The following is a 26,714-nucleotide window of genomic DNA, read 5'->3' as shown; positions in this document are numbered from 1 at the left end:
GACCAAAGTTCTACAGCGATTCCAGGCACTCTGTTTCTATTACTGTTTATTACCATTGGATGCGGAAACGCGCCGGAGGCACGAAAAGCCCACTGAGCAAGCCGCACGGTCGCTGTGCAGGCGGCGGCCACGGCCGCGAAGTGGCCCACGCCGGCGCAGGTAGCTCGAGTGATAGCTTGTTACCGCTGCACGAAATTGTCCCCAAGTCCCGACCATGGTGGCTTACATGAGAAAGGAGTTAATGATGCGATGGCGGGTTGCATTAAAAATTGTCATCTGCACCGCTTACGAGAGCGGCACTCGAATATCCGCCGCAGTGCTAAGCCGAACACATCTGTAGGCGGACCGGTAGGCAGACCGGCCGGCTGCTCCCAGCGCGCGTCTTGCCACCCACCGTCTCGAGCGTCGCGCGTCGTTCGTTAGCCGCGGTAGCATTTGCACTCGCAGCGCCTGCGTCACATCCACGGTCGCTTTTTAATTAGGCGCCTCACGAGATCAGTACGGGGGGCATTCGCAGAAACTGCCGTCGATGCGGATTCGACAGTGCTACGGCGGCTCTGCTCTGTAACTGTGATATCCCTCCGACGGTCACGTGGTCAGCTTTGTTCACACAAAATCCACAAAATACATCGTTTCGCGGCACTCGCTGAAACCGAAACTGCGACTGGCCGCATTGAAAATGCCTCTAATTAAACAACCGTTGCACGCTGAAGCAAATGAGGTTTCTACAGGTTATAAGTAGGTCACTAGCTACTTATCGCAACAAAAAAAAAAAAAAACAAGATGCAAAATTTTTGTGTCAGTGCCCCTTTAAAGCAATCACAAAAAGAAAAGAACTCCCGCTGTCGCAGTTTCAGGCAGGGGGCGCGCGAGCACTGGGAAGGCGGGAACTTTGAATTGTATATTCATCAAAACAGGAGTTAGACAGGGCGGCGAAGAGCGTGATGGGTGGTAGCAGTGAGAGGATAACAGCGCCACCACCCATTATGGCGAATCCCTGCTCTGCACTTTTGACAGCTTTCACATTGAGTGGAACGGCTTTATTTTATTTAACCATTCCGTTTTATTGGGCGGCCCATCCAATGCCAAAATACCTGAAGCATGCGCGTATCAGCTGTCACACTGCTGAATTAGAAATCGTCTCCCCACTTGCGAAACGTTCCTTCAACAACGCTGGTGGTGTAATATAGTTATAGCCAGATTTGGAAGTATGCGCAAAGTGAATATGGTGTTAAAAATGCAATGACGATTACTATACTCCCTAATGCGAAATTTGTGCGCAGCGCGAACTGCAGTCTTCTCGGTCACGGTGCATATGTGCTGCGTCTCAGAAAGTGATCGCGCGCTCAGCGAAGGCACCGAGGCGAGCGCTGCCGTGCTGCTACCTCGCAGCGCGTCGCCGCCGGCGGTGACCGTGCTGTTGCAAATGTGTTTGAATTTCCGCGCAGTCACGTGGTTCGGATGGGCCATGCACGGAGTATTAGCGTATGCCGAAAGTGTTAGGGGGAGGCTGTGAGGCAGATGATGGCTGTGATGGCGCCATAGCAGCGTGTGCCGCCCTCCCCCTGCCAATTTCGTCAGACGCTCCGACGAGCGTCTCGTGCGGGCTCAGTATACTGCCGTCCCGCGCAAACTTTCGCCACACCTTCCTCCGCCGTTTTACTCCCGTCTTCGCTCGCTCGGTTACGACGCCATCGCCGTGGCCATCGCCGCTGCCAAACGCCAATAGCGGCCGCCAAAGTGCTTTCGCGCTAAAATGTTATTGGTCACCTTTGTGTGCTCCGAATTTGGCCATACTTGCGGGCCTAAATTGCCTCGGTTGCTTGATCCCCCCCTATTTCTCGAACTAAGCCGGCATTATACCTAACTTTGAAATTTTGGAGTTTTATGCCTTATTTATAGAGTATTCATCATATGTTATATATGAATCTAAATGAAGAAGTTCTGTACCTTCATTTTTAGAGCGGAATCAACACCGCAAACTGCAGACAGCAACGAACGCTTACGTAGTGTTCCTGTCATATAGTTATTAAGGGAAAAGCGTTTATGCCCCCACTGGCCATGCTGACATGCAAATTCTTTGCTCGAATCATGCACGCCACCAATAGTCGTACAGTGGCTCAGGCATTGCGCTTTGAGTGGGGATAAGCTTGATGCCTGGCCGTATTTCTGGTAGAAACACAGACGGATATGACTCCATGAAATGACCCCAGCTTTAACTATAACGATCGAAAAGGGGATTACAAGCAATGTTTCACTCCACAAAGAATAAAGCGCGATACATCGTCTGGCGCTTTACTCCCTTGATCCTTGTCTACCAACTAACTCAACGACTTAGCATTTTTCCTTCCCCGAAAATTACCCGCCAACAAACAGCGCCATGGTAGGTTGCAACACACAAAGCAACACGGTGGAACTCCCACTCTCGTTCTTGTGGTCCCCGTGCTTGCGCGCACGCACCGACGGGTGCATGGGAAACTAGAAGACGAGCTCCACAGAACTCCTTTAGGCAAGATATTCGGGATTTGGGGTTTCCCGCGTCCTATGCTTACGGTCTTTCGTGCTTGGCGACCATGATGGAGTCCATAGCCCTGTAGAACTTGGGACCGGCTGGACCGTCGCCAGCCTCAGCGGCCTCGAGGCCCTCAATGTCCTTGGGTCCATCACCCCGGAGAGGCACTGGCACTGCCGTCGGTCGGGCCTGCTGCCGCTGGGCTACCCTGTCGGCCTTCGCCGCTTCCTCCGAGCTCTCCTGGCTGCCCTCTTCCGGCTCCTGACAACGGAGGCACGGTTTTAGTACTGGGCTTAACCAAAATAGCAGCCAAGGCAGGCAGCAAGCTGGTTTGTGTTGGATTAATGTGCTGCTAGCAAATCGCACTCGGCGCGACGATTATTTAATAAAATACATACTAACACGAACATAGGGACCGGTGTCTTTTCCCAGAAGCCTTTTCTACGCAAAGACTTGCGCCATAAGATAGCGGATTAGCGGAGCTTGTTGAAAGGTCTTACCTACATCGATAACATTAGTATAAGGCCTCAAATTGGGATGATTCTGTATTTTGAAATTTCTGATAGGTTCACCCTTGATTTCTACATAACGTAACGCTCAGTATGTCCCGACATAACGTAACGCTCAGTGTGTCCCGATTCGTGACGGTGTTCTGGACGTTACGAAAGGAAGATATATTAAAGCGAAATCCTTAAGTGCCCTATTGTGAGAACAACCGTTGTTGTTGTTGTTGTTGTTGTTGCTGTTGTCTGTTGCACAAAATGGCCACCGCCATAAAGAGTGAATAAAAAATCAGAGACCCTTTCTTGAGAGAAAGAGGGTTAAAACGCAAAGCTTTCTACCGTGCATGCACCCTGAGACAAAGCCACATTTCAGAAACAACTCTCCCACAATCCAAAATCCAAACTGCGAAAGTCCAAGTGCAAAGCCAACGTCCAACCGTGCTTAGCCAATGTATGTCATCACCATCATCATCATCATCAACAACCCTGACCGTGTGAACTGCCAGACTATATTTTGCCTATTATGAGAGGCCACTTGGGTGTGCAACGACATCCCATTGTTGTGCTATGGGGTGTACAACTGATGTATACAATTTGTGAAACACATTGTGTAAAGATGGGTTTCCTGCAGAATCTTTTACTCGGTCGTCAACGCCATCAGTCAGGCGTAGAAAGCTTCTCTTGAAAAAAACGCATTTGTGTTCGCACGGGATTTGAACCAGGGTATCTAGCATTTGAGCCCAGCGGTTACCACTGCGCCGTCGCCGCCCGTTGCCAGTGGTACAACCAATAATAGAGCAGCGCAAGTTAACATGACGGCACGTGAGTAGAACAGGTGCGCCCAGGCCGCGCAGAACTGAGGCTGGATAAGCTGTGGCTGTGTGTCACCAGTCTGCCTGTTGAAGTATTGCGCGCCGAAAGGCGACGAAACAAAGAGACGCAAACAGCGTGTAGCAGCGAGGAAGCCTGTGGAGGCAATTCGCGCCACAAACCGAAGAAAAGCAAGCGAAGAGATGCAAATACGGTGTAGCAGAAAAGAAGTCGTTGATAAGTGTCGCCAGGCTTTCGACTTGAAGGTACGTAAGAAGACGTAAGTGCCGCGAGAAAATTTTAATTCAAGATGTATTAATATAAAATGTAAGAACCTAACAGATTTTTTTCAAGGCACTCAACCAACCATTTAATGGTTTTACGTAAGTTTTACCAATTTTTGTTCGCATTTTTTGTACGCGTGCAATTCATTTGGAACCCTCAAGATCAGGTAAGTACCTGCCAACTCTTTCGAGAAGAGTGAAGTGAAGTTTATGTGCCGACGTCTACTGTCGCATGTTCGCTGGCATTACAAAATTCGAAGGCCGATCAGACATGCTAGACAAACTCTGCCGCCACGGCAGGAACGTAACAGTTCAACAATAATCACTGTGTCAGTTTGCTGCCCAATCAAACGGCGAGGACTTGTCCAAAAACACTTGTAAAATTGTGCGCAAGAGACGAGCGGTACGAATCGACACAGACAGCGCTTTCTCTTGTCATCGCTCTTCTAGCGCTTTGCGTCATTGGGGGCTGCCATTTTACTCGAAATGTTATTGCCAAAAATTTCGCTTTGCTGCCGCTGCCCCGAGTTTACAACCGAAGTGTCGGTTTAGAAACTTTCTCCTCGCATTGGCAGTGCCCAAGCATTGCAACTGAGCCAAGGAGAACAGAACTGACGCGGAATAAGCCATACACGACTTCTGGAGGCGTGACCTGAAAAAATCTTACGTCATTCGGTGGTGAAGGCAGGTTTTTGAGCGACCCAGCTTGTGCCATGACTGCAGCGTACGATGACGATGATGATGTTCTCGGTTATGTTGAAGCATGCCCGCTAAGGAGGACCTGCCTAGGTTCACCAGTTCTCTCCAAATAAGCGAGAATGTGCGGGGAAAATTACTTAATAATCGTTATTCGAGAAAAAACAGCAAGGAACAGAATGTCACCTTTTCAAAAGGGGCATAACTCAAATAGAATGCTCATCGGCACAGAAACGGGCCCGGCGCAAAAATGAACATCAGGGACCACGAAGAGGTTTAACAGGGGTTGTCTGCAGAGATCCCCCATTTTTTCAATTGCGAGGTTGTTGTCATCGCGCAGTTAGGACTTTAAGTGCGCCCGACAGACACATAGAAAAAGACGAAAAAGCTGACGATGTCGTGCCAGCCGTAAAGGAAGAGAGAAATTTGGGCAGGAGGACTCTAGGCCAAGTTGGGGACGGGGGAGTAGGAGGCAGGGGTGTGTGCGTCCTGGGATATCTTCAAGGTCCATTGATGTTCTAGATTTAGATTTAAGACTGCATGGTGGGCCCCTTGGGGAGGCGGGAATAGTCGTGTGGGAGGGAGAGAGCAGATTCACGGCTCTGTATACAGGGTGGTGCGACGATAACTGGAACACTTTGCAAATTTCTCCTGAGCGAACCACCGCTCTGTTCGCGCTCAAGCTTCACGCGAAGGCCGCATTTTGTGGTCTATTTTGTTTGACACCGGGAACAATGACGGTACTAACCTATTTATTCTGAAAATAAACAAAAAGATTCTCGCCTATGGGAAAATAGCGGCTGATTTGGACGTGCGAGTATAGTGCCTAGAATATACTCGCACCATAGTTCGAGCCAGCGCAAGTTGATGTTGGAACGACGGCGCCACCTGGGGCATGCAGAGCGAAACGCACGTTTGGGAATCACGTTAGAAAGTAGCCAAATGGTGTAGCAGACGATCAGAAAATGTAAAACCGGGTTTTCTGGTCGTCTGCTAGCTCATTCCTAGGTGCATTTTCTAATCGTCTGCAGCGCCATTTGGCTCCTTCCTACCGTGAATCCCAAACGTGCATTGCGCTCTGTATACCCCAGGTGGCGCCGTTGTTCCAACATCAACTTGCGCTGGCTCGGGCGTCCAAATCAGCCGCCTTTTTCACATAGGCGAAAATCGTTTTTATTTATTTTTAGAATAAACAGGTAAGTACCGTCGTTGTTTCCGGTGTCAAACAAAATAGACCACAAAATGCTACCTTCGTGGGAAGTTTGAGCCCGAACAGAACGGCGGTTCGCTCAGGAGAAATTTTTAAAGCGTTCCAGTTATCGTCGTACCACCCTGTACTATAGACTGCTTCTGCTGGATCACTTTCTGTAGAGTAACGTGCAATTACAGTCAGTGTGGAGCAGTCCAGTGTATGAGAATCAATGTGTGAGGATGAAGCATTGGGAGGAGGGGTGAAGGTCCCTGTCGCGCGTGAATTTGGGACAGTGCTGAAGATCGGTGGATGTGGAGGATGAGCAGTATGGACATCGAGGTGGCAGCGATGGTGTTTCTTTGGGGTATGGCTAGCGTAGGCAAAGCATTTGCTCATGAACATTCCGGCTGATCTTGAGAGCGGGGGCAGAGCGTACAGACAGCCGGTTGGGGGGTATTGCCTTCAGGCGGCCTTTCGTTTCCTTTTTGTAGCGTACGAGCTGCACCGCTTGCTGGATCGAGTCAGGAGCAGGTGGAGTCAAGTCGGTGAGCAGCAGTGTTATGCACTTCCGTGCAGCCAAATGGGCTGCCTCTTTCTCCGGTGGTGACTCCTTCCTCGTGTCCAGGTGACCAGCCGATAAGAAGAAGATGAATTTTATTACATTTCAGCATGGAGATCGGGTGAAGGATTTTGTTGGCGATGGAGTTGGTTGGTGGGTGGTTTTAAAGCGAAGCTTGAAATGGCTTGAAATGGCTAGGCGAAAGAAAAATCCCGGGATACTGTGGAAAAAGAGAACTCCTCCGGCGCAACCCAATAACCATGAACGAAAAAATCAGGTTGGAGGTGAGCGTAGAGAGATTGGCTGGGCTTTATGTCTCTTGCAGCCCAGCGGGCGCGCGACCACCAGATCAGGCGATAAAGACGTTCAGGGGCCAGCGGCGGTGCTGGTGGAGCAGCTGCAACGTGGGAATGGCAAACAGTGGCCGCCGTTATTTCGGAACGGTTAGTCCACGCGTCAAACGTAATTCCGAGGAGCAGACGATCAGCCATGCCGCGAGCAGGAACGGGAACGTAGGAGAATACCAGAAACACGCAACTTATAATTAAGGAGTAACACATTGCTTAACACCGGTTGCAGGTTACCGCTAAGGTGGTTAACCAGAGCGCATGGGCGCATTTTCTGAAAGAATTTGTGAAGCCTCGAGCCAGTCCGTCAGGATGCCTATCGGGGTAGAGATGGAGGAGCCAAAGTCCAACATGAGCGAATCTATTGTGTGAACGAGATTGCATGAAGTTCCGCTCTGGTTATGGAAACGTGTGGTATATGAGAGGATCGCTTGACTTGGATGGATGTGAGATCAGGTGAGGCCCATGCGATGCCTGTTAGTGGAGGGGCGATGCTTGCGTCGGTGTAAATGTCAATTTCATGGAAGCGTTTGCTGTTAGGGAGGGCGTTGGTGAAGCCACCGCGGACGGGGTAGGTGCTACGTGGACGGGATGGGTGACCGATGGGTCTGAGGCAGTCGAGCGGCACCAATGGGCCGCAATAATACAATACTGTGGTTCAGCTTCACCACAACGCACTTGACAGGCCAATCCGCGCAGCCAACAATGAAATTCCGGCGAATGACGATTGCGAGCATATGATTTGACCCAAAAGTTTGGTCTGCGCTGTTCTGCATGACGTTCTGCAATGCGTAGTTGCACACCGCAGATCACATTTGCTTTGTTGGTGACGTGGATTCGTCACTCCACTGCATTATGGTCAAGCTGAACCAGGGGATTTAGAGTGCTGAGGCGGTGGGCTGTCGTGGGGTTGTGTCTTCTGATTGTCACAGGCGATTATAGAGACACCTCGGCGAGTTAGTGATCGTTTCTGTAGGAATTGATTAACGGGCTTTTGAATGATATTCTCCAATGGGGAAGAGCGACAGCAGTCTGAATGAACGTTTTCCAGGCGAGTAGGTTTTGGTAGCCCGCTGATGGTGCGGAAAGTATGCATGCCTTTTTTTTTTTAAGACGAGAGTCTTTCTTGGGCTACTTAAACACAGAAATTTGGTCTGTCTGTATGTCTGTTTGTCTGTGACTCGATTCAGCCAGCCGGTCAAAGTGAAACAGACTGCGCAATATTCTTATATACTCACAGCCAAATCTAAGCGTCTAAGTCCGGTGTTAATGTTCCTACTTGTCAACATTATTGAACAAGAACAAGACATTACGCAAATATAAGGCAGCGAATCATGCATAAGTGATAATTGCAGTGTTCCTTTATTAAAAAATTCACGGACGCTTCCTTTTTGCGATAGCAAATGATATACTACATCAACTGTAGAATACCATCGCCTGTTGTTGCTCGCGCTACCTGGCGGCATTTAAAAAATCCAACGGCAACAGCAACGAAAGGTTCCACTAGACAGGTTCCACGTTCCGCTTGGGACGCTCGTGGAGTATAGGGCAACGTTGTTCTATAAACGTAGTAGCAGGGTGCCCCGATTCACGCACGTCTCCGCCCCACGGCAGCGCTGGCATCGAGGCGCCCGACTTGGAGCAGTGGAACGCGGTAAATTTAAATTGACTTGAGCAAACCTTCACCGTGTTATTTTGGGAGGAACGAGACGGGAGAGGAACAGCATGAGAGGTGAGCGGAAAAGAGAAGGGAGGCATTTACTTGCCAGGGGCGCCAGTCGACTATCGTCTTTCGTCGACATTTGCAATAAAAGGAGCAGATACGCGGCCATTTTTTTCTTGGGGTGAGGGGGGTGGGGGGTGGGGGGCGTGCATGCGGAGGCAGGTTTCTCGCGCTCACCGTTTAAATACCCGTTTAACCGAAGAGGTATTTGCATGTGGACGTCTCGGCCCGATGCGACCGCACTGCTGTCCTCCATGGTCGAGCGGTTTGGGCTGGTGTGTTACACAGACAATACGATACGGTCCTACGATGCAGGAGGGAAACGAATAACCACGTGTTTGTCCCCTAGAGTTAAACTAGTCCTGCCAAGTTTCATTCAAATGATTAGCAAGGAAGTATGCGAATCGCAAATAACATACAAAGGTGTTTTGTTTCGCGCGCTCCTTGCACTACGCCCAGATTCACTGGTCATCCTTCTTCAGAGTGGAAGGGAACTGTTTTTTTTACTACGATAATTCTTTTAGAGATCCACACACCGGATGTGCTTCATCGGGCATATGTTATTGTCGCTTTATAATGTCGCCGCCAGATATCGCATCGGCAGCAACACTATGTCGCCCGTGATCACTTTGTTGAGCGCAAAAACCAACGTTTCTGAGCGTGCGTAGTTTGCTCTAACCCAACAGCGGCCGATTCGGTCGCCACTGATGGCTGCGAGCGGCAATGTAACCATGCGCCACTATATAGCCTAGCGCTGCCCTCTGAAAACTGTCACCCCCTGTCTAACACGCTAACAGAGTTAAGATTATATATATAAGATATGGTGGCGGTAGGCGGCACGAAAGCACCCATAAAGCATCGTCCCTTGGCTCCCGGCGGCTCTCGTATACACGCGGCGCATAGATGCAGTTCGGCCAATGCCCCCTTGCTCTGTTTACTTCTTCGTGGACCTATACGTATTACATATGGGAAGCGCGCAGCAGAGTCACGTTCTAAGTTTTGAGCTGACTCCGCAGTAGCGAGGTTAAACAGGCCCGGGGATAGTTTTCCGAAAGGTCATTGGACCACAAGGAGAGACATTTTGCGCCTGGTTCTCCCCGTTTTGAAGCAGTGAATCGTGATGATTTCCCGCACATAGCATTGAAAAGATGCTGATCGGAGGTCGGGGGGCGGGGATTGCCGGCACACCCCAGAAAGCTTGGTCCGCCCGTTAATTAACACCACCACCAACCAACCAACCAATCCCTGGGGTGTACTACGCGGTCCATGTGGTAAGTGCGAGGAGTCGAGCGTGGGTGGGATTCTTGAATACAGATTGGTCGAGCGTACAAAAATTCCGGATCTAAAGCTCTGCTCGTGCGCTTGGATAGGCGTGCGCCAGTTCATCGAGTACGGCGGATTAGTTTACGCGATCGAAAGACTTGAGCAGGGCAACTGCTAAGATCAGGGCAGTAGGACAGGGATTATGGTGGGAGGGGCTGATCACTCGGCATTATAGCCAGAGACTTCCGCGTGTGCCAAGGTTGGGTCGGAAGCCGATCTGACCAGCCGCGGTGCCTCAGTGGCTGAGGCGTTGTGCTGCTGAGCCCAAGGACGCGGGTTCGATCCCGGCCGCGGCAGCTGCTTTTCTGATGGAGGCAAAACAGCGAAAACGCCCATGTGTCGAGATTACGGCGCAGGTTAAAGATTCCTAGGTGGCCTATGTTAATCCGATCCCCCCATAGCTCAGTTGTAGCTTCGTCGCGTTAAACCCACAAATTTTAATTTTTTTGGAGCATTTACGCCTCTCACCGTAAGAGTAATGCTCAGACCTCCGCGTATGGGAGTATAGCATCCGAACACAGGCGAAACAATTCACCCATTTTATCGTAAGTGGCACCCCAACGCTGCATTCTTATATTGCCTCCTGCTAGACAAAGCATGAAAGCAAACGCACGCACGACGCCACGCTCCGACGATCACGTGGACTGTCTGCGCCTATCCCTCTGCTCGTTTCTGCATACGCGGATTTCTCCGGTCCTTACGCCGGTGAGATGCGCCTGGCAACCTTGTCTACGCAACCACGCGTAGTCGTCGCACTAGATTGTTCCGCACGAGATTGTAAGATTTTGCCATGTACGCTTCCGAGTTGATGGCGAGGAGGTGGCTCGCGCGTGCGCCGTGGGGTTCTATGGAAACGGTGGATTAGCGAAGGCGACTTAGTATTACTATAGTGGCTCTTGGGGAAGGGACCGAGGGGCACACGGATAAAATTGAGAAGGTTTAAAAAGTAAGAAACTAGAAATCGAGTAAATCGTTGGCCTGTCCGCCACACAAAGGAAGAGAAAGTACTATTTTTTGGAACCTACTTGCTACGAGGGCACGCGTGGAACCATGGCTTGTAAACCGGCAGTGAGCGCGCGTAGGTGACCGAAGTGGCAAGCAACGTTGTCTCCGCGAACGTGTTACCTCAGCCTACGAAGTAAAATAATACTGGGGAGTGGAGGGGGGGGGGGTAGGCATATATTGGTTCGAAGTAAATTTCACTGACATCCATCACCCTTTAGTTATATTGCCTACAGCGACAGCTGTCGACGCACGGTCCTGCGATCGCGTTGATTCTCGCAGACAATATTGCGTGCGGTACGTGTTAAATTTAACACGGCCGAAAAAAAACTCAATCATGGCCGTGTTGTCGTGTGTGCGTGCGTGTGTGGGTGTTGACTTGAGGCAGATGACCGTCCACATACGCAAGTAGCCACTTCCAGTCAGTCCTCGTGCAGATGTGCCATGTGTGATGAATGTGTGGGCGCTGATGCGGAGCAGCATGGACATGCATCTTCGTGTTGTTGTTTTCAGTTATCGCGAAATATACGAGTCATAATCAATTGTTCTTTGACTTCCTTATAACAAGCCACAAAATGGGGACACAACTTGTAACGCAACGCAACTTGCAACGTATTGTGAGCGAGAACTCATTCCTTCTAACGAAACTGCTCAGAGTGGCAGTGCCGTGCCCGCTTAACGAGATCACATCTTTGGGGGGAGTGTATGCCGCCCAAGGCTAGCCCCCAGAGTGGATTCACCTCCTTGATACATGCGCGTGTTTTCGGGCACTGCTAACTTCGAAAGGTGAATATTTTAGAACTTCCATCATAATTTTTTTTGTCGGGTCTGGTTTTCCTTCGGTGGCAACGATTTGAGAGTATAAGTGTCGTATATATATATATATATATATATATATATATATATATATATATATATATATATATATATATATATATATATATATATATATATATTTTTTTTTTTCTCCACTTTTTTTGTTCTCCACTTTCTTTCTGTCCAAATTCTTTATCTGTTTCAATGACCTACCACATCCTCCCCTCCCCTTTACTTTCCGAGGTTTTCTTGACTGCAAACTCTTATTTCTGTCTTATATATATATATATATATATATATATATATATATATGTAGCGAATCAGAATTGGAAATGAGGGGCTTGTTGAAAATAAGACCGAAATTTTGTACTCTGAAGAAAGGGAGTCCTCTCCCTGAAACGTCCGTAAACTTATTTCTATTTTCTACGTCTTTCTCGTTTGTCTCTGTCTCTACTAACCCTATCTTTTTCGCGCTCTGTGTGAGTTTTTATCTTTTCAGACTATATATATATATATATATATATATATATATATATATATATATATATATATATATATATATATATATATATATATATATATATATATATATATATATATATATATATATATATATATAGAGAGAGAGAGAGAGAGAGAGAGAGCAATAAAATTTGGAAGATAGTACAGAACACAAGAAAAGAAAACTTCGAACAAGGTAGAAACCCCGAATGTTGGAAAAGGCAAGTCTCTTTGCTGAAACATTAGCAACAATCATGGTTTCTACCTTGTTCGAAGTTTTATTTTCTGATATATTTTTGAAAGAAGTTTTATTTTCTTTCCAAATTCTTTATCTGTCTCCATGACGTACCACACGCTCCCCTTTGCTTTCCGAGGTTTTTAAATGCAGAGCATTTCTTAGCCTCGCCTGTTCCTGCGTCGGACGGTGTCAACAGTTTCGCGTCCGCAGCAGGTGCGCCTCTCCTTCCCTCCTCTCCCTCAACAGCAGCTGGCGCGCGCATGCCTCGTAGTCAGCCCGTTCGCTCCGTCGCGGTCTCGGCCTAACAGGTGCGTGATAGCAGCGCGGTGGGTCGTGGAAGGGCGCGCGCTGCTTGCGCATGCGCGCTCTTCCCCCCCCCCGTACTGCTCTCCCTCTACTGGGCGCGCTGCAAATATAGCGGCTAGCGGTCGCTCGTGTTTCAGTCACTGCGTTGCTCCTTCCTTCCTTGGTTGACGCTCGTGCCCACGTTTACTCGTGTCTGCTACTCCAGCATCACGGAAGAAGCGATGGAAGCAACACTGCCTTCAATCAGTACTGAGGCCCCAATGCTCTGCATTTACTCGTGTTCCCCTCGCGGGAAGGCGCGGGAATTTTTCTTGACTGCCAACTCTTATTTCTGTGTTATTTTCAACGAGCCCCTCAATTCCTATTCTGATTCGCTACATGCATAGCGAGGGCCTCTGTTCTGGCAGTCTTGGTGCCATAGGAAGTTTGAGAGGGTTCAACGCTGGTCGACCACTCTCGACATGTCGTAGACACTCGAGTCACGGCCCGGGGGTTAAAAAGAAGGTCCTTTTCACCCCGAGTGGTCCGAGTGGCGCTGGCTACCACCCCCAAGCGCAAGAAACAAAAATACATAAACATAAATACCCCAGAAAGTGGAGGGGAAAATAGCCCCGCCGGTAGCGTAGTGGTCATCGCACCAGACGCGGATTCTGGAGGTCGTGGGTTCGGATCCCACCCGCCAGGCATTTTTTCTCCACTTTCTTTCTGTCTTTCCGAATTCTTTATCATTATCAATGGCCTACTACATTCTCCCCTTTGCTTTTGGAGGTTTTTTTGACTGCCAACCCTTATTACTGTCTTAATTCAACGAGCCCCTCATTTCCCATTCTGATTATATATATATAATTGGTCGCCATTTTGCCCTGCGACAGTGGATGTCCAGTGAAGTAGTCTTAAACCGCTAGAAGTTCGTGAAATGTTTCTCGTCGTCTCGGCGGGCTTGTCGCTTGCGCTGGGCTACTGTCACTAGATAAAAGTACACAGTGTCGGCACTCTTTGCTTTTATTGTTCCGTTCCGCCGCCATGATCATTGGTCAGGTCGCATTACGTGGCATCTGTTTACACTGCAACGGTTCATGGGCGCTGCCATTTTGTTGCTTATGAGTTTTAGTCGGTCAATTATGGCAGGCTTAGCTTGTCCTCCCTGCTCTGGAGCTGCGCACGACTGACGCCGTTCCGAATGCGAATCAAAGATAACGCGTGTAACAGCATTTCAGGAGCAGAAGTGTGTCCAAAGATGCGGCAAATGCTGGGTCCTGCCTAGCCTGACGCATGCGCTCGGCATCTTGCCGGGCAAGAACTGCTCTATTTAGTGACACCAGTCCTTCCTAGCCTTCAAAGATAATCTGCAAACATAATCTTTACCATGAACTTATGGTGTGGGGGGGATCCCATTTTTCCCAGGCGCCTTATCATCCATAATGCGGTTTCGATGCTTGTTTTGTGGTTTCCTTAAACGAACTCTGGGCTCTATGCTGTATGCCTGATTGGCCCGACGCATGCCCTCGGCGTCTTAGGCCTTGGCGCCTTGGCGTTTATGCCCACGGAGATGAAACCATTAGGGGGCAGAAGTATGCAGCTTTGGCGTAAAACCTGGCGGCCAAGTGTATATGGTTCCCCATTCAGAAGCAGGGGGGCCTGGGTGCAATACCCGGGAGTATCCTTCAAACTGGCAGAAGCGCCTTGTTTTTAAGATCTGGAGTCGACTGTGCATGCACCGTGACCTTAGTGTTCGACACATGCCAAGAAAAGCACCCCCCCCCCTTTATTAAAGCGATTGTGTTATTAAGCTCATTTTAGCGATTTTCCCGTGGCTGCTAGCCGTCCGCTATAAGCCATGCTCATCAAGCGTCCTCGGAAATGCGTCATCACTGCCACACGGAAGTTACGACTGAGGAAGCCAGATATGCCAAGGCCCGCTTGAATCTGGAATATGGCGCAGCGGCAACTGAAGTGTGGAAAGGACGACAATGATACTACCGCGGAGACGAGTGAAAGGACAGGCATTTTCACCAGGTGCCGTGCCTTCGCGGTGAAGTTCGTTCTACGCCCTGTCGATGGTAGCATGCTCGGCAGACATCGTCTCCACTGGTGCCCGCTACTTACGCCGCCACACCAAAGTGCCTGCCCAGCGGAAGCTAAAAAATAAATTTTCGGTAATTTACGTGCCGAAGCCATCCCTGGGCTACTAGACGAGCCGTAGTCGTGGGCTCCGGATTAATTTCGAACAAGTGGGGATCTTTATAGCGCACCGAAATCCCGACACACGGGCGTCTTCGCTTTCAGCTTCCAATCAGGAAAACGGCCGTCGCGGCCGGGAATCGCACCCATGTCCTTGGGCTCAGCAGCGCAGCGCCATACCCATTGAGCCAGCGCGGCATGTTTTCCACCGGAACTGATGCCGGTACCAGCACTGAGTCACCAACTAAAACAGGGGAAAAATATTAATGCTAGTTCCTCAAAAATCAAGCAAGGCATATAGATTATGAGACGGAACGAACTAAAATGAAACCCAGTATATATCATCTAATTGCACGAATTTTGAAACAACTTTTCGATATTCCCGCGGTTCTGTCCCCGCCGCAAGCTCTGTTTGGCAAACGACGGGAGCTGCTACACGGCCAAGTTAAAAAAAAAAAGCTGTGGTTGATCCCTCTTTCATAGGCATCGGTAAAACACGAAAGTGAAAGGGGCCTTCACAGGAGCGGTTGAATGTTAAAAGAACCTTCTTCATGCGCGAAGGGTTCGCGAGCCTGACCCCTCCGGATGCAGTGACGCCGACACGCAAGAAACAAAGAAACAAAAAAAAATAATCAGTTTATTCTGGGACAACAACAACAAAAAAAGTGGTTGATCCCTCTTTCATAGGAATCGGTAAAACACGAAAGTGAGATGTGCCTTCACAGGATCAATTGAATGTTTATTCGGCATCGATATGAACTTGCATATCGCTATTTATATTCAGCTACACAGACTGTCGCGGTAAAACATCTTCATTGTAGCAAGCATGCATTGATAAGATTAGAAGCGTATGTGTCAAAGAAATGAAGTAGTACTAAATTTTGCACTTCTTTTTAGTTTTTTTTTTAAGGCTTCTGTTTACATCGTGATAAGATTGGAAATTCGCAATGCTTGCAAAAATGTCGTCTCTTATTAACCCCGGTCGCGTCGCCAGCCAATCAGGGGTGAGTTTTTTGCTAAGGATAAAATTCCATATAATCTGGCAACGTCCGAAAGAACACGCCAAATCAAAGCAACTGCTCCGTGATTGAATACCTCTGACCGTGATTACGCATGCGCCGACAGGGGCGGCTTATATAACATCGGCATCCCCCGGCGCTCCCCGAGGCGCTCATTTTACCACGCAGCCGACGGGCCAGCCGGGCAAGCAGCGGCCAGAGTCATGGAGAGAATTATACTTGTTGCGGTCGCCATCTTGCTCGTCGCGCATCGATTACCAGCCTCTTTCGACTTCTCGGGAGCCAGTTTGGGCTACGTGAGACTGCCTTCTCGAAGGTGGACTCCAGACATCGCCAAGCTGCCCTGCAAGTTTCGTGGTGCTGCCCGCTTGTGCGACGCAAGAATGCAGCAGCAGCAGCGCAACAAGACTCCAGACATGCAGGGCCTGCCCCACCCTGCGTCCACGAGGCCAGAGGAGTCCGCCAGCGTGCGTTGGAATGTTTTGGGTCCCGACCGCGCCCCAGAGATGGACCAGGGGTACAACGGCTACACCGCGTACGTTCCCTTCAGCTCCTCGACTGAGCTTGTAGTTACGGTGTCCGGCATCGTGCGAGCCAGAAACGCTGCTCCTCCTGGAAGCGTCGTCTTGCTGCCTTCGACTGGCTGGAACGACGACGAAGACTCTCCGGCCGCCAGCGAGGATTACGAAAGTGTAAGCAACGAAGTGTAGACTCTTGCCGTCTTCTGGTTTTAATGGACCTTCAAAGTGCGTTTGTGACCAGCCGCATTTGGTTTTAAAGAAATTTTAGTGTTGCTGTTTCTCCGTCACATATTTTTTTTTTCTTCGTCCATGCCTGTCATTCCAATAAATTTGCCGTCCACGTTGTATTCTTGAAGGCTGTCTTTTGTCTAGTTTCATACAGCCGGCGATTTTTTTAATAGCGCAGGAGCGTCGACCGAAGGGTGGTTCAGCGGCTTTCCTGGTGGGAAGCGGCCGAGGGTTATCATGCGGGGAACGATCGCGCCAGTGAAACCATCTGCTAGACTGTTCCCACAAGCAGGATAAAATCCCTTTCCATTGGTAATCGGCCGTATGCCTGTATTGCGTGCGCCGTGTTCACGGCAATGAAGATGGCCCTCTGATTACCACCGCACAATGGGTTGACCAGCCTGCGGGAACGTGCTATCAGACGACCGCACCGACGGCATCGCTCTGCGCATGCGAACTACCATCGGTCGATTCGCCGATTTCTACCGTGCCGGGCGCTCACCCACCCGCCTGTCGAAGCCCCCGCGATATTTCAAAAATTCGCTAGCAGCACTTCGCCGCCTTTTTCAATGCAGAGCATTTCTTAGCCTCGCCAGCCTCGCCTCTTCCTGCGTCAGACGGTGTCAACAGCTCCGCGTCCGCAGCAGGTGCGCCTCTCCTCCTTCCCTCCTCTCTCTCAACAGCAGCTGGGGCGCGCATGCGTCGTAGTCAGCCCGTTCGCTCCGTCGCGGTCTCGGCGTAACAGCTGCGTGCTAGCAGCGCGGTGGGGCGTGGAAGGGCGCGCGCTGCTTGCGCATGCGCGCTCTCCCCCCCCGTACTGCTCTCCCTCTACTGCGCGCGCTGCAAATATAGCGGCTAGCGGTCGCTCGTGTCAGTCACTGCGTTGCTCCTTCCTTCCTTGGTTGACGCTCGTGCCCACGTTTACTCGTGTCTGCTACTCCAGCATCACGGAAGAAGCGATGGAAGCAACACTGCCTTCAATCAGTACTGAGGCCCCAATGCTCTGCATTTACTCGTGTTCCCCTCGCGGGAAGGCGCGGGAATTTTTTTTGCACCAGAGTTGCTTCGGGTAGCTTGCGCTGTCGCTAAGCGCCTCATTTCCGGTACTTATCTCCCCTGTGCGTGACGTATGGTTGACGGCAATGCACGCGGCGTTGCGCGAGCTCGTCGACGCCTACGGCGGAATTTTTTAGCGATGTCCCGGTATGACTGCGCACGTATAGTACTGAACATAGAATTACGGCTAGGTCAGCTGGTATACCCAGGGGGATGAAACTCCGCCGTTTTTCTATCCCGTGACTGCAGCGATCCTAACGTTTGGGGGCTGTACTACATGCCAGCATAAATGAACGTTGTTGTTGCACTTTATATTTACTACCAGGTTACTTATTAATTACGGAGTTTTTAATATGCAAGTAAACTTAAAAGTTACAGTTAGAGATTGCGAAAATACGAGCGCCACCAGCAGTGGGAAACAGGAACCGCGCCTTTCTGTTTCGCACCGCTGAAAAGGGGCGTTTCTTGTCGCGCCCACAGGTATGCTACGATCCACGGTGTTCCGAGGGCCGTTTTTACCACCGTAGAGTCTGTTTCATCGAAACAGACACATGAATGGATTCGCGCCGTCATCACAGATCGTGCTGTACTGAGTGGTGTCAAAATTCTTCACGCCAGGCCGGCATAAACTTCTTTTGGATCCCGGCGGACGAAAGGTACGGTCTGCATGCTGCTTGTTTTGCTTTTCTACGCTTGCACGAGATAGAGGATGCGGTTGCAGCAGTCACTTTATAATTTAAGTGAGCATACACGTGCACTGTCTATTTATTATTGCCTTCTTTGACTCTTTACTGAAGCATGAAATGCGCGGCAGAGCACCTGGCCATTATTCCAAAGACTACATTAGCTACACACGTTTGTTTATACGTAAGTTATTGATTTAATGCGTTTAGATCGTGTGTTTTGCATTTTAGCGCAAGTGAATGCGCGGTCTGCAGCAAAGTGTATATGAGGCAACATATACAATAACTAATGGAACAGTGTAAGCTTACCTGCACTATTTTTATTATCTTTTGATTGCCTGCGTTTAGTTTGTTTTCGTAGCATGCGTTGCTGTTATTATTATTAATATTATTGTGATTATTATAATTATTACCAATATTATTGTTGTCGTTATTATTATCAGCCTGTTTATGTCCACAGCTGGAGGAAGGCATCTCCCATACACTGAAGGCTCAAAGGCTGGGTCCGCAGGTTCATATCGTGTTGCTAGCACTATGTTGACTAAGTAGTGACTATATCAATTATTTTATTGCGTTTCAATTGTGTGTTCTGTGTTCTGCATTTTGTCGTCACGTGAATCAACGGCACATAGCAGAATAAATTTGTAGCAATAACTATACAAAGTAAGCAATTACTTTATATGTTTATAATACAATCATAACTATAATTCTGCCACTTATAATTTAAAATTTAACCTTCAGTTCTGTGCTTGCAGTTTCAGCTTTAGCACGAGAACGATCGATGTATTCACAAGAACGCAGTTACAGCTATAAGCCGATAAATAATTAAACAGTACAGGCTTAACCTTTGCTCGGAATTTATTAGAAGTTTTGAAATAAGGTTTTTTATAACCGGTTTATTGCAGCGCCCGAGAAATACCTGATGAATACATAGGGCGCCAAAGTATATATGCATGAATAATTGCTTACCGATTCTGGTGTGGGATGGCTGCTTTAGTCTGCAGAAGTGTATTTTGGATTAGGAGGGAAGGTGGGTCGTTGCCACCGAACATTATCATCGCACAAATAGAAAAACGTATCTGCGTCTCTTAATAATAAAGGCTGATTTTAATTAAAAATATGCCTTTACGATTGGTCACAAGTCGTCTTTGTAGCCAAAATCAATTTAAGAAAGAAAGATTCCTAATATATCAGGTAACGTTTATTCCGAATACAGATGCTAGTTGAAAGCAGCAGTAAAGCTAGTATTCATTCTAACCCAAATATACACACGTGCTTGTTGATGTTCCAGATCTCGCGTTTGGCTCCAGTGTGCGAGAAGGCAGAACCTGGCTCATTTACCACGTCGACAGATCTACAGCAGCTACCGGCTGTGTCCTGCCCATATCACCACCAGAGACTACGAGGACCTTGGACAGACAAGGCACTGGACAGATATGCACTGGCTAGATACCTAATTAGCGTGCGGCCATGGGCCATACACTTTTGTTTGCGACTAAAAGTGTAAAATATCCAAGTTGGGTTTCTACAGTATGAATGGTGCATTTAGCAATAAAAATGAAAATACCTGTACTCTTTATCCTTGTCTAGATTGTGTGTACTAATAAACCAAAACAACGTCGTACTTAGAATAAGTGGTGCAAAAAGAAGTGGACGCGTAAAACTTCATCAATCAGAACAAAACAATTGCCCTTTCGATAATGTGGCGGGTTGCGCAACAGGAAAAAGGTCGTGCGCTAGCCATCTGAATATGTTCCACTCTCTCAATTTACCTTCCATGTGCCTCCCAATTGAATTTGGCGCTAATTTACCCCCCCCCCCCCCCTCCCCGCTCGGCTTTTCAGTCCCCATCAATATGGCGTTCCCCTGTGCATGTCTGCAACACGCCGCCATGTTTTTAGTACCGCCCCCAAACACCAGGGGCTTGTCTGGCGCTTCGATCGAATATCGCGTCCCATGCAAGGTATAGGAAGTTTCACTCCCCTGGTATACCCCCCAGGTAACCGATAATTGCGCCACTAGCGCCAATTTGTCCCCTGGTGCTTGGTAGGCCAAACTGTCAAACCAAAAAAAAAAAAAAAATCACTGATGCTTCTATGGCAACGCTTTCGCTGATGCGCGAGGAAACGGCGTGCCTCTCTGCTGTGGGCTGAACGAGCGCGACTGCCTTTGTGTGCCGCAAGCGGGAACAAACGCCGCTTGCATTTTGCTTTTCAGATTGTGTTGCTGCTGCACATCTTGTTTTCGACAGCTTTCAGTTGCTGATTTGCTTGGACTTTCAGCACGTGCACAAAACTTTTGTTTGGATATCTTTCTTAGTTAAATACGCGTGAGCCAGCACGCCCTGAAGCGTGACAATTTTGTTTGGGGCAGAAAAAGTAGTAGTCGGGAAATGTGGTTTATTCACTGATTGTATTAGTAACGTATCGCAAGCGAAGTTCGATACATGCCACAATAGCACAGAGCTGTGTATCTCGTATAGTAAGTACAAATGTCCGCATTCTGTGTCGTTTACACAAACATAAGAGACATCTTCGTACAATTCATCGTATACCGAAAATTGCTGCAGAGGTCACCACGTTCTATTGCTGTACACAATGCAATTCTGCAGAAACGACGTTTCATAAAAACATGCGTTTGTGAATAATAAAATGATTATGAAGTGAGATGACCGGCTCATTTCGCCACTATTAACAACCACTCCATATTCTTATTCTCGTAAACTAGCTAGCCCAAAAGACCTTTTATAGCTAGCGAATTTTCTGCGAAATTTCGCCATACGTCACACCTAGTAAATGGAATAAATACCACCATGGATACCAAAAAACAACACGTAAAAGCGAGACAAATATTGAGAGTGCAAACAAGGTACAAAAAATGGGAAACCAGCGAGCAGAACGGAGGACGAGAAGAGGGGGCACACACACAACACCGCTGGACTAAAAACTGAACAATATGAACCAACTAGCCCAGCAATTCACTCTCTTGAAGGTACAAAAAATGTGTCGTGGCACAGATTGAAAAGCGGAGAGCAGCTCGGCCGTCGCGCAGGTAACTCGAACTTCTCGTAACACGGAGTGCAAGCGGTCAGCTGCCACATAAATAATTTTGGGGGCTTCTTTCGTGTTAATAAGCATTCAAAGGTGGTAATGTAACTATAAGAAACTGATCGTCGGAACGCTCTAAAGCCAAACCAGTTCGTCGAAGAAGCGTTTAAGCACACTAGACATATTTTCCAAGCTTTTCTCTGGTGGAAAGAAAATAAAGAGCAACCGCTCACCAAACCGATACCGAAGCGAATTTTCCGTCTGCGTGTCCACTGGCATCAATCGGTTCATGAGAAACTGTCGACAAGCAGCTTTACAAGCTTACGACATTACTGACAAATTCATTGTACCAAACAAAAAGAAATTCACTGTAAAGCAACAGCAGAAGATTTTTCGGTTCGCCCTGCAGCTTTTTTGACAAGGATAGCGCTTGCTTCTTCATAACTTTGACTGAATAAAAAGTGTGCTGACCTGCCGTCCGCTGGGAAGCGGAAATAATTCGCTGTGCTATTCGTTCCCGAGTTGTCGCACCGCACAGCATCGAAGCACGCGTTGTGTCCTTTTCTCAGTTTCTCTGACATTTTGAGCCCGTTCGCACTCGCAGACACCAAATTTTTTACCTTCAAGGCATACTACAAAACTTTTACACGTGCACACAGTGAAAGCGGCAGGAGCAGACGGACGGCAGCAGAAGAGATAAGAGCGAAAGCGCCGCCCGTCGGCACAACGAATGAAGCGACTAAATAAATAAATAGGCTGCCAAATAAGGAAATAGCCAAGAACACATTTTATTTCTACTCATAATAGAATCCCTTTAATTTAGTTCTGCTTATGTTGAAAAGATAAAGCTACATATGCAAAAGTTGCTGAATTTTCGCTTGGCTATCAGCATTATGGCGGCACTTTATTTTGCGATAACGAAACTAGCCGAAGTGTCCGGCCCCAGATAGAACCACGCGAAGATGCGCTCGGTATTGTCCTGGTGCCGCAAACACAAGCCGCCCAGTGGAGGAATGCTACCTGTAACGCACTCGCTGATATTCATCCGTAGCTTTACTTTCGTGACAGCATCTCTAATTGGGTGACAGAGCAAGTGAATTGGATGGACACGAAACAAGCCTGATAAAACTAGTTGTGGATATTTTGGTAGCAAAAGCTACCCTATGCCACCTGGGGCGCTCTTTGCGGGGTGACCAGTTTTGACCTTGAGAGCTAAAAGACGAACCACACCCCATCCCGCAAGCGCCCGCCACAGAGCAGCGGCCTGATGGCGGGGATAGATAGGCTTATTCTTGGATGATACCAGCGCGAACTTAAACAAATACAAAGAAAGTGGAACGGAAGGAGAGCCGCTTGTCTAAAAAAAGTGTGAGCTAATCTACCCTGTGAATTCGGTTGGAAAACAAAGCTGTAAGCGACACCCACAACGATTACCCATGCGACGTCACTTGAATTCACTCACGTAGCTCTACAAATAGAGAAACCAGAGTCAAGTAAAATGCACTTAACCACACCCTTTATTACTTCCAAGAGATATTCTTTGCTAAGGTTAAACCAATGCATGATTCATGAACCGTGGTTGGTGGAGTTGTATTGGTAAAGCACATGAGGGAAACCACTTTTTTTTAATTAAACAAAGTTCTAACCCGGTGTCAGATGATCTCAATTCTCCTCCGTCTCTGCCGCTGCCGACGCGGGCGACGAGATCGGTGGAAGAGACGGAAGAGAATTCCATGCGTTGGTGTGAGCTTCCTTTAATTTTTACAACTCCTACCACATCCGCAAAGCGCGCACATGGCCGCTACACGACCCGTGGGCGGAGCACACAGTGGCGTGAGAGGTCGCGTGACGCTATCACGGGGCATTCAGCGAGAACGCAGGGTCTAAACCCGCAGATGTGCTTGGTGTCGAGTGCATCACTCAATTGATAAGACAACGGGCTCTCGCTCCGTTACTCTATTTGTTCCTGGTTAGATTCCTGGCGGTGACAGTATATTCTTTTATTTGTTAGTGGGAGTTTTCTGTTGACACCAACGGTCGCGAAAGAACCCTTGAAAGGTAGAGGCAGAAGGTTTGCTTTAAAACTAAAGTGTAACATCAAGAAGGGTGAATATAAACACTTAACACATAACATTAAAAAACACTGCGCATGAGCAAAACAAATTTACAAAAGCCACGGTGATAAGGCAACTAGATCGACACAGGCTACAGTCAAGGCACACATGATGAAGACACACGCTTACTTGGCTGACACGCTTGCCTACTCTTTCTGCTATGTGGAACGCTTCCATAATTTAACGAAGCATTTGTTCACCGTGCCTAAATAAAATGTCAGTGGTAGGAAAATCAGGTTTACATCCGCAGCACTTAGTACAATGTGAAGAAAGATGGGATGATGGGGGGCCCTTTAATGACAATTCATGCTCTCTCAAAAGCACGTTGATACAACTTGTGTTTCACTTCCTTTGTCTTTAAGTTAGCGCTATTTTCATCCAAGAATATGTCTTTCCAACTAGACCAGCTTGCAACCCTTCTGGAGAGAGATAGGCGAGGAGGGAACGGAGACGTGCGCGGGATCCGTGTCGCCACCTGGAGGAGGAAGGCGAGTGGGCCACCACCACCGCGATATAAGCGCGCGCCACAAAGGAAAGCCAGGAGGCCACGTGCGGCGCATAGCCGTGTGCGATGGAGGAAGACGAACAACCAGCTGTGGTCGCTGGTACAGCGGCGAGGCTTAAAAATGCCGTGAGGCGAAAAAAGATGATCGATAAGCAGTGTGTTCATTACAAACATGTCAGTGCAGTAGAATTTCGATAAACGGAAATCGCTTAAACGGAATTGCCGCTTAAACGGAACAGTTGCCTGGAATTTGGTTGGTTTTGTATTCAGATAACGTAAAAAAACTCTCGGTAATCGGAACTAAAATTTCCGCATCACCGTGTAAACGGAACCAGAAATGGAACTTCTTGTGAAATCCACTGGCATGAGAATCAGCTTTTTACGGTTCCGGCTGTTTCGTTCTTGTTTTTTTTTTTTCTTCCTCCATGCTTTTTTAGCCTTGTTGGCCTCATAAGCCTCGTCTCGTAAGTGATTAGACGTGTTAACGCAATGAATGCAACATCGCAGTTCTTGTTCCAATCGTCCGGTCTCGATTCTAGACGCCGAGGCTACAAGGCTCACCTCCTGTCGCCTCGTTCGTGCCATCGTTGTGCTATTCGTCCTTCATTACCACGTTGCCGTCTTCTAAATTCGGTGGCTCGTAAGCACTCGCGAAGTTGAGGCCTCTACCCTCCGTGAAGATGCAGTTGCAAGGACTCAAACAAAAATAACTAACGCATTTTGTAGTGCACAGCGACTCATTGTTGCCAAATCAACTTTGTGAATGCTGTGCCTACGCTTCTTGTAGTTTTCTTGCTTTCTGAAAACTATCAGCTGCAGTCACTTTCTAGTGGTCAGAGTTCCATGAAATGCCCTTAGAAGTGTGTACGCACATAAATTTGCACCTTAGAACATCTCTCTCAGTAAACGGAACTCCTGTTAAACGGAACTAACTTTTCCGGTCCGTTGAAGTTCCGTTTATCGAGAGTCTACTGTATATGATTGCGAATCCACACCTCGACAAAGGGCCTAGCCAGGGCAGTGAAGCTTTCGCTATGGGTTAAGCAAACTAAACCACAGCAATTTTTTTTTTCATTCCTTCGCTATCTTCCCTACTCCTCACTCACACAGTGCAAGTTTTGCCCCGAAAGAGGTATTCTTATCGCGTCGTATGAGAATGCTCCCACACACCCGACCTCCCTCCCAATCCCCACCCTTCCTCTTTACAGTGGGTGGCGAAGCTGTACAGCTCTGATCCCTGCTCCCAGCTTTACCTGGTGAGACGGGCCCGGACGCCCAGCCAGAGCCAGGGACTCGTGTTCTAAAGTGTCCGCCCACTAGTTTGTCTCCGCACACGGAGTCCGATTAGGCTTCAATAAAAGTTTATTCATCATCATCGCGCCCAGAAGCACCTTGAACGGGAAGCTGACGCCAGCAGGAGCCTGTATACTGTGCGATTGTCTCCACGCAGCATACAATAACCTCGAACGAATGTCTGTGTTGCTTTAATTGTTTTAGTTGTCTTTGAAGCGTTTCAGCCCTGCGACTGAAACAAAACAAGGTGCCGGCGGCTGGCGTGAGGATTGTTACCAACTTTTGCCCGCTCCTTTTTACTGGTGAGTATTCGCTTTATTTGTTTTTTTTTTTAGAATTGCATTTTACCGCCGCTGCTGCCTATAGCCCTATGATTGCGCGAAGGTTTTGTTTAACTGATGGACGGTTCGTTAGATCTGATGCAGCTGGTATCAAATACAGCAAATGCGTATCTGCCTATCATGCTGGTAACTTCTGGGGAGGAACAGAGCAGTGGTTAGAACAAAACCTGTTGTTGGAAAAACATTGCTATGCTATACTTGGCAGTACGCTAAACTAAAAGTCGCCAGAATTATGAATGTTCTGGACAGACAGTAGGCATCATTCACATAAGTTCGGAAGATAACCTCGAAAATCTGGTCTTAACGTGTATTATCAACTATAGGTCCCGCCTCCTTCGTGGCTCAAGCGTCATGTAGTTATCACTATACCACTTCCTTTTGAAGCCTTCGTACCCGAATAAGGCCCCAGAAAGATGCAGTGCTATTTTTTATCTTAATACGCAAAGCTTGAGAAACAAACCAACGGGAGTCACTTCATACCTGCAAGTGCTGACGCACAAATATGATGTATTAGCGTGCTCAGAAGGTTAGTTCCGCAATGAAAGAGATGTTCAGTTCAATTGTTACAAATGTGAACCCACATTTCGCCGTAGTACAAAGGGCGGTGGTTTATCGCTTTACATGGTGACAGTCTCGTAATACGTCATTACGTAATACACTGTGATTAATGATGATTTAGAATGTCTAGTAGTCATTGGTAAGTCTTTTGCTGTTGCAGGTGTTTACCGGCCACGTTAGTGTCTCTTATACATTTTCCTCAAGTTCCTTAAACGGTTACGTGAATACATTTTGTCCTTGAATCTTCAATCAGCCATAATAGGCGCCCTTGACAGTAAAATTCTTCCTCTTGATGCCCTGGGAACTAAATTTTGGTAAATGATATATTCAGTAAAGAAATTCCTAACTTATTGACG

At 48.1% G+C, this 26,714-nt stretch overlaps 1 protein-coding gene across 1 annotated transcript in view; it reads right to left on the bottom strand.

Moving 5' to 3' along the window:
* LOC144161500 (uncharacterized) overlaps positions 1-26,714 on the bottom strand; it is a 90,210-nt gene that overhangs the window by 16,589 nt on the left and 46,907 nt on the right. The window contains exon 2 of the mRNA XM_077692167.1: positions 2,553-2,773. Within this exon, the coding sequence (XP_077548293.1) occupies positions 2,553-2,773 (221 nt within the window). The remainder of the gene's footprint in view (positions 1-2,552; positions 2,774-26,714) is intronic.

Source organism: Haemaphysalis longicornis, unplaced genomic scaffold (assembly GCF_048455015.1).
Source record: "Haemaphysalis longicornis isolate Haplotype H1 unplaced genomic scaffold, Haemaphysalis longicornis Haplotype H1 scaffold_1, whole genome shotgun sequence".
NCBI lineage: Eukaryota > Metazoa > Arthropoda > Arachnida > Ixodida > Ixodidae > Haemaphysalis > Haemaphysalis longicornis.
Note: the sequence above shows the minus strand (reverse complement) of the source record. Positions and strands in the feature narration are given on the sequence as shown.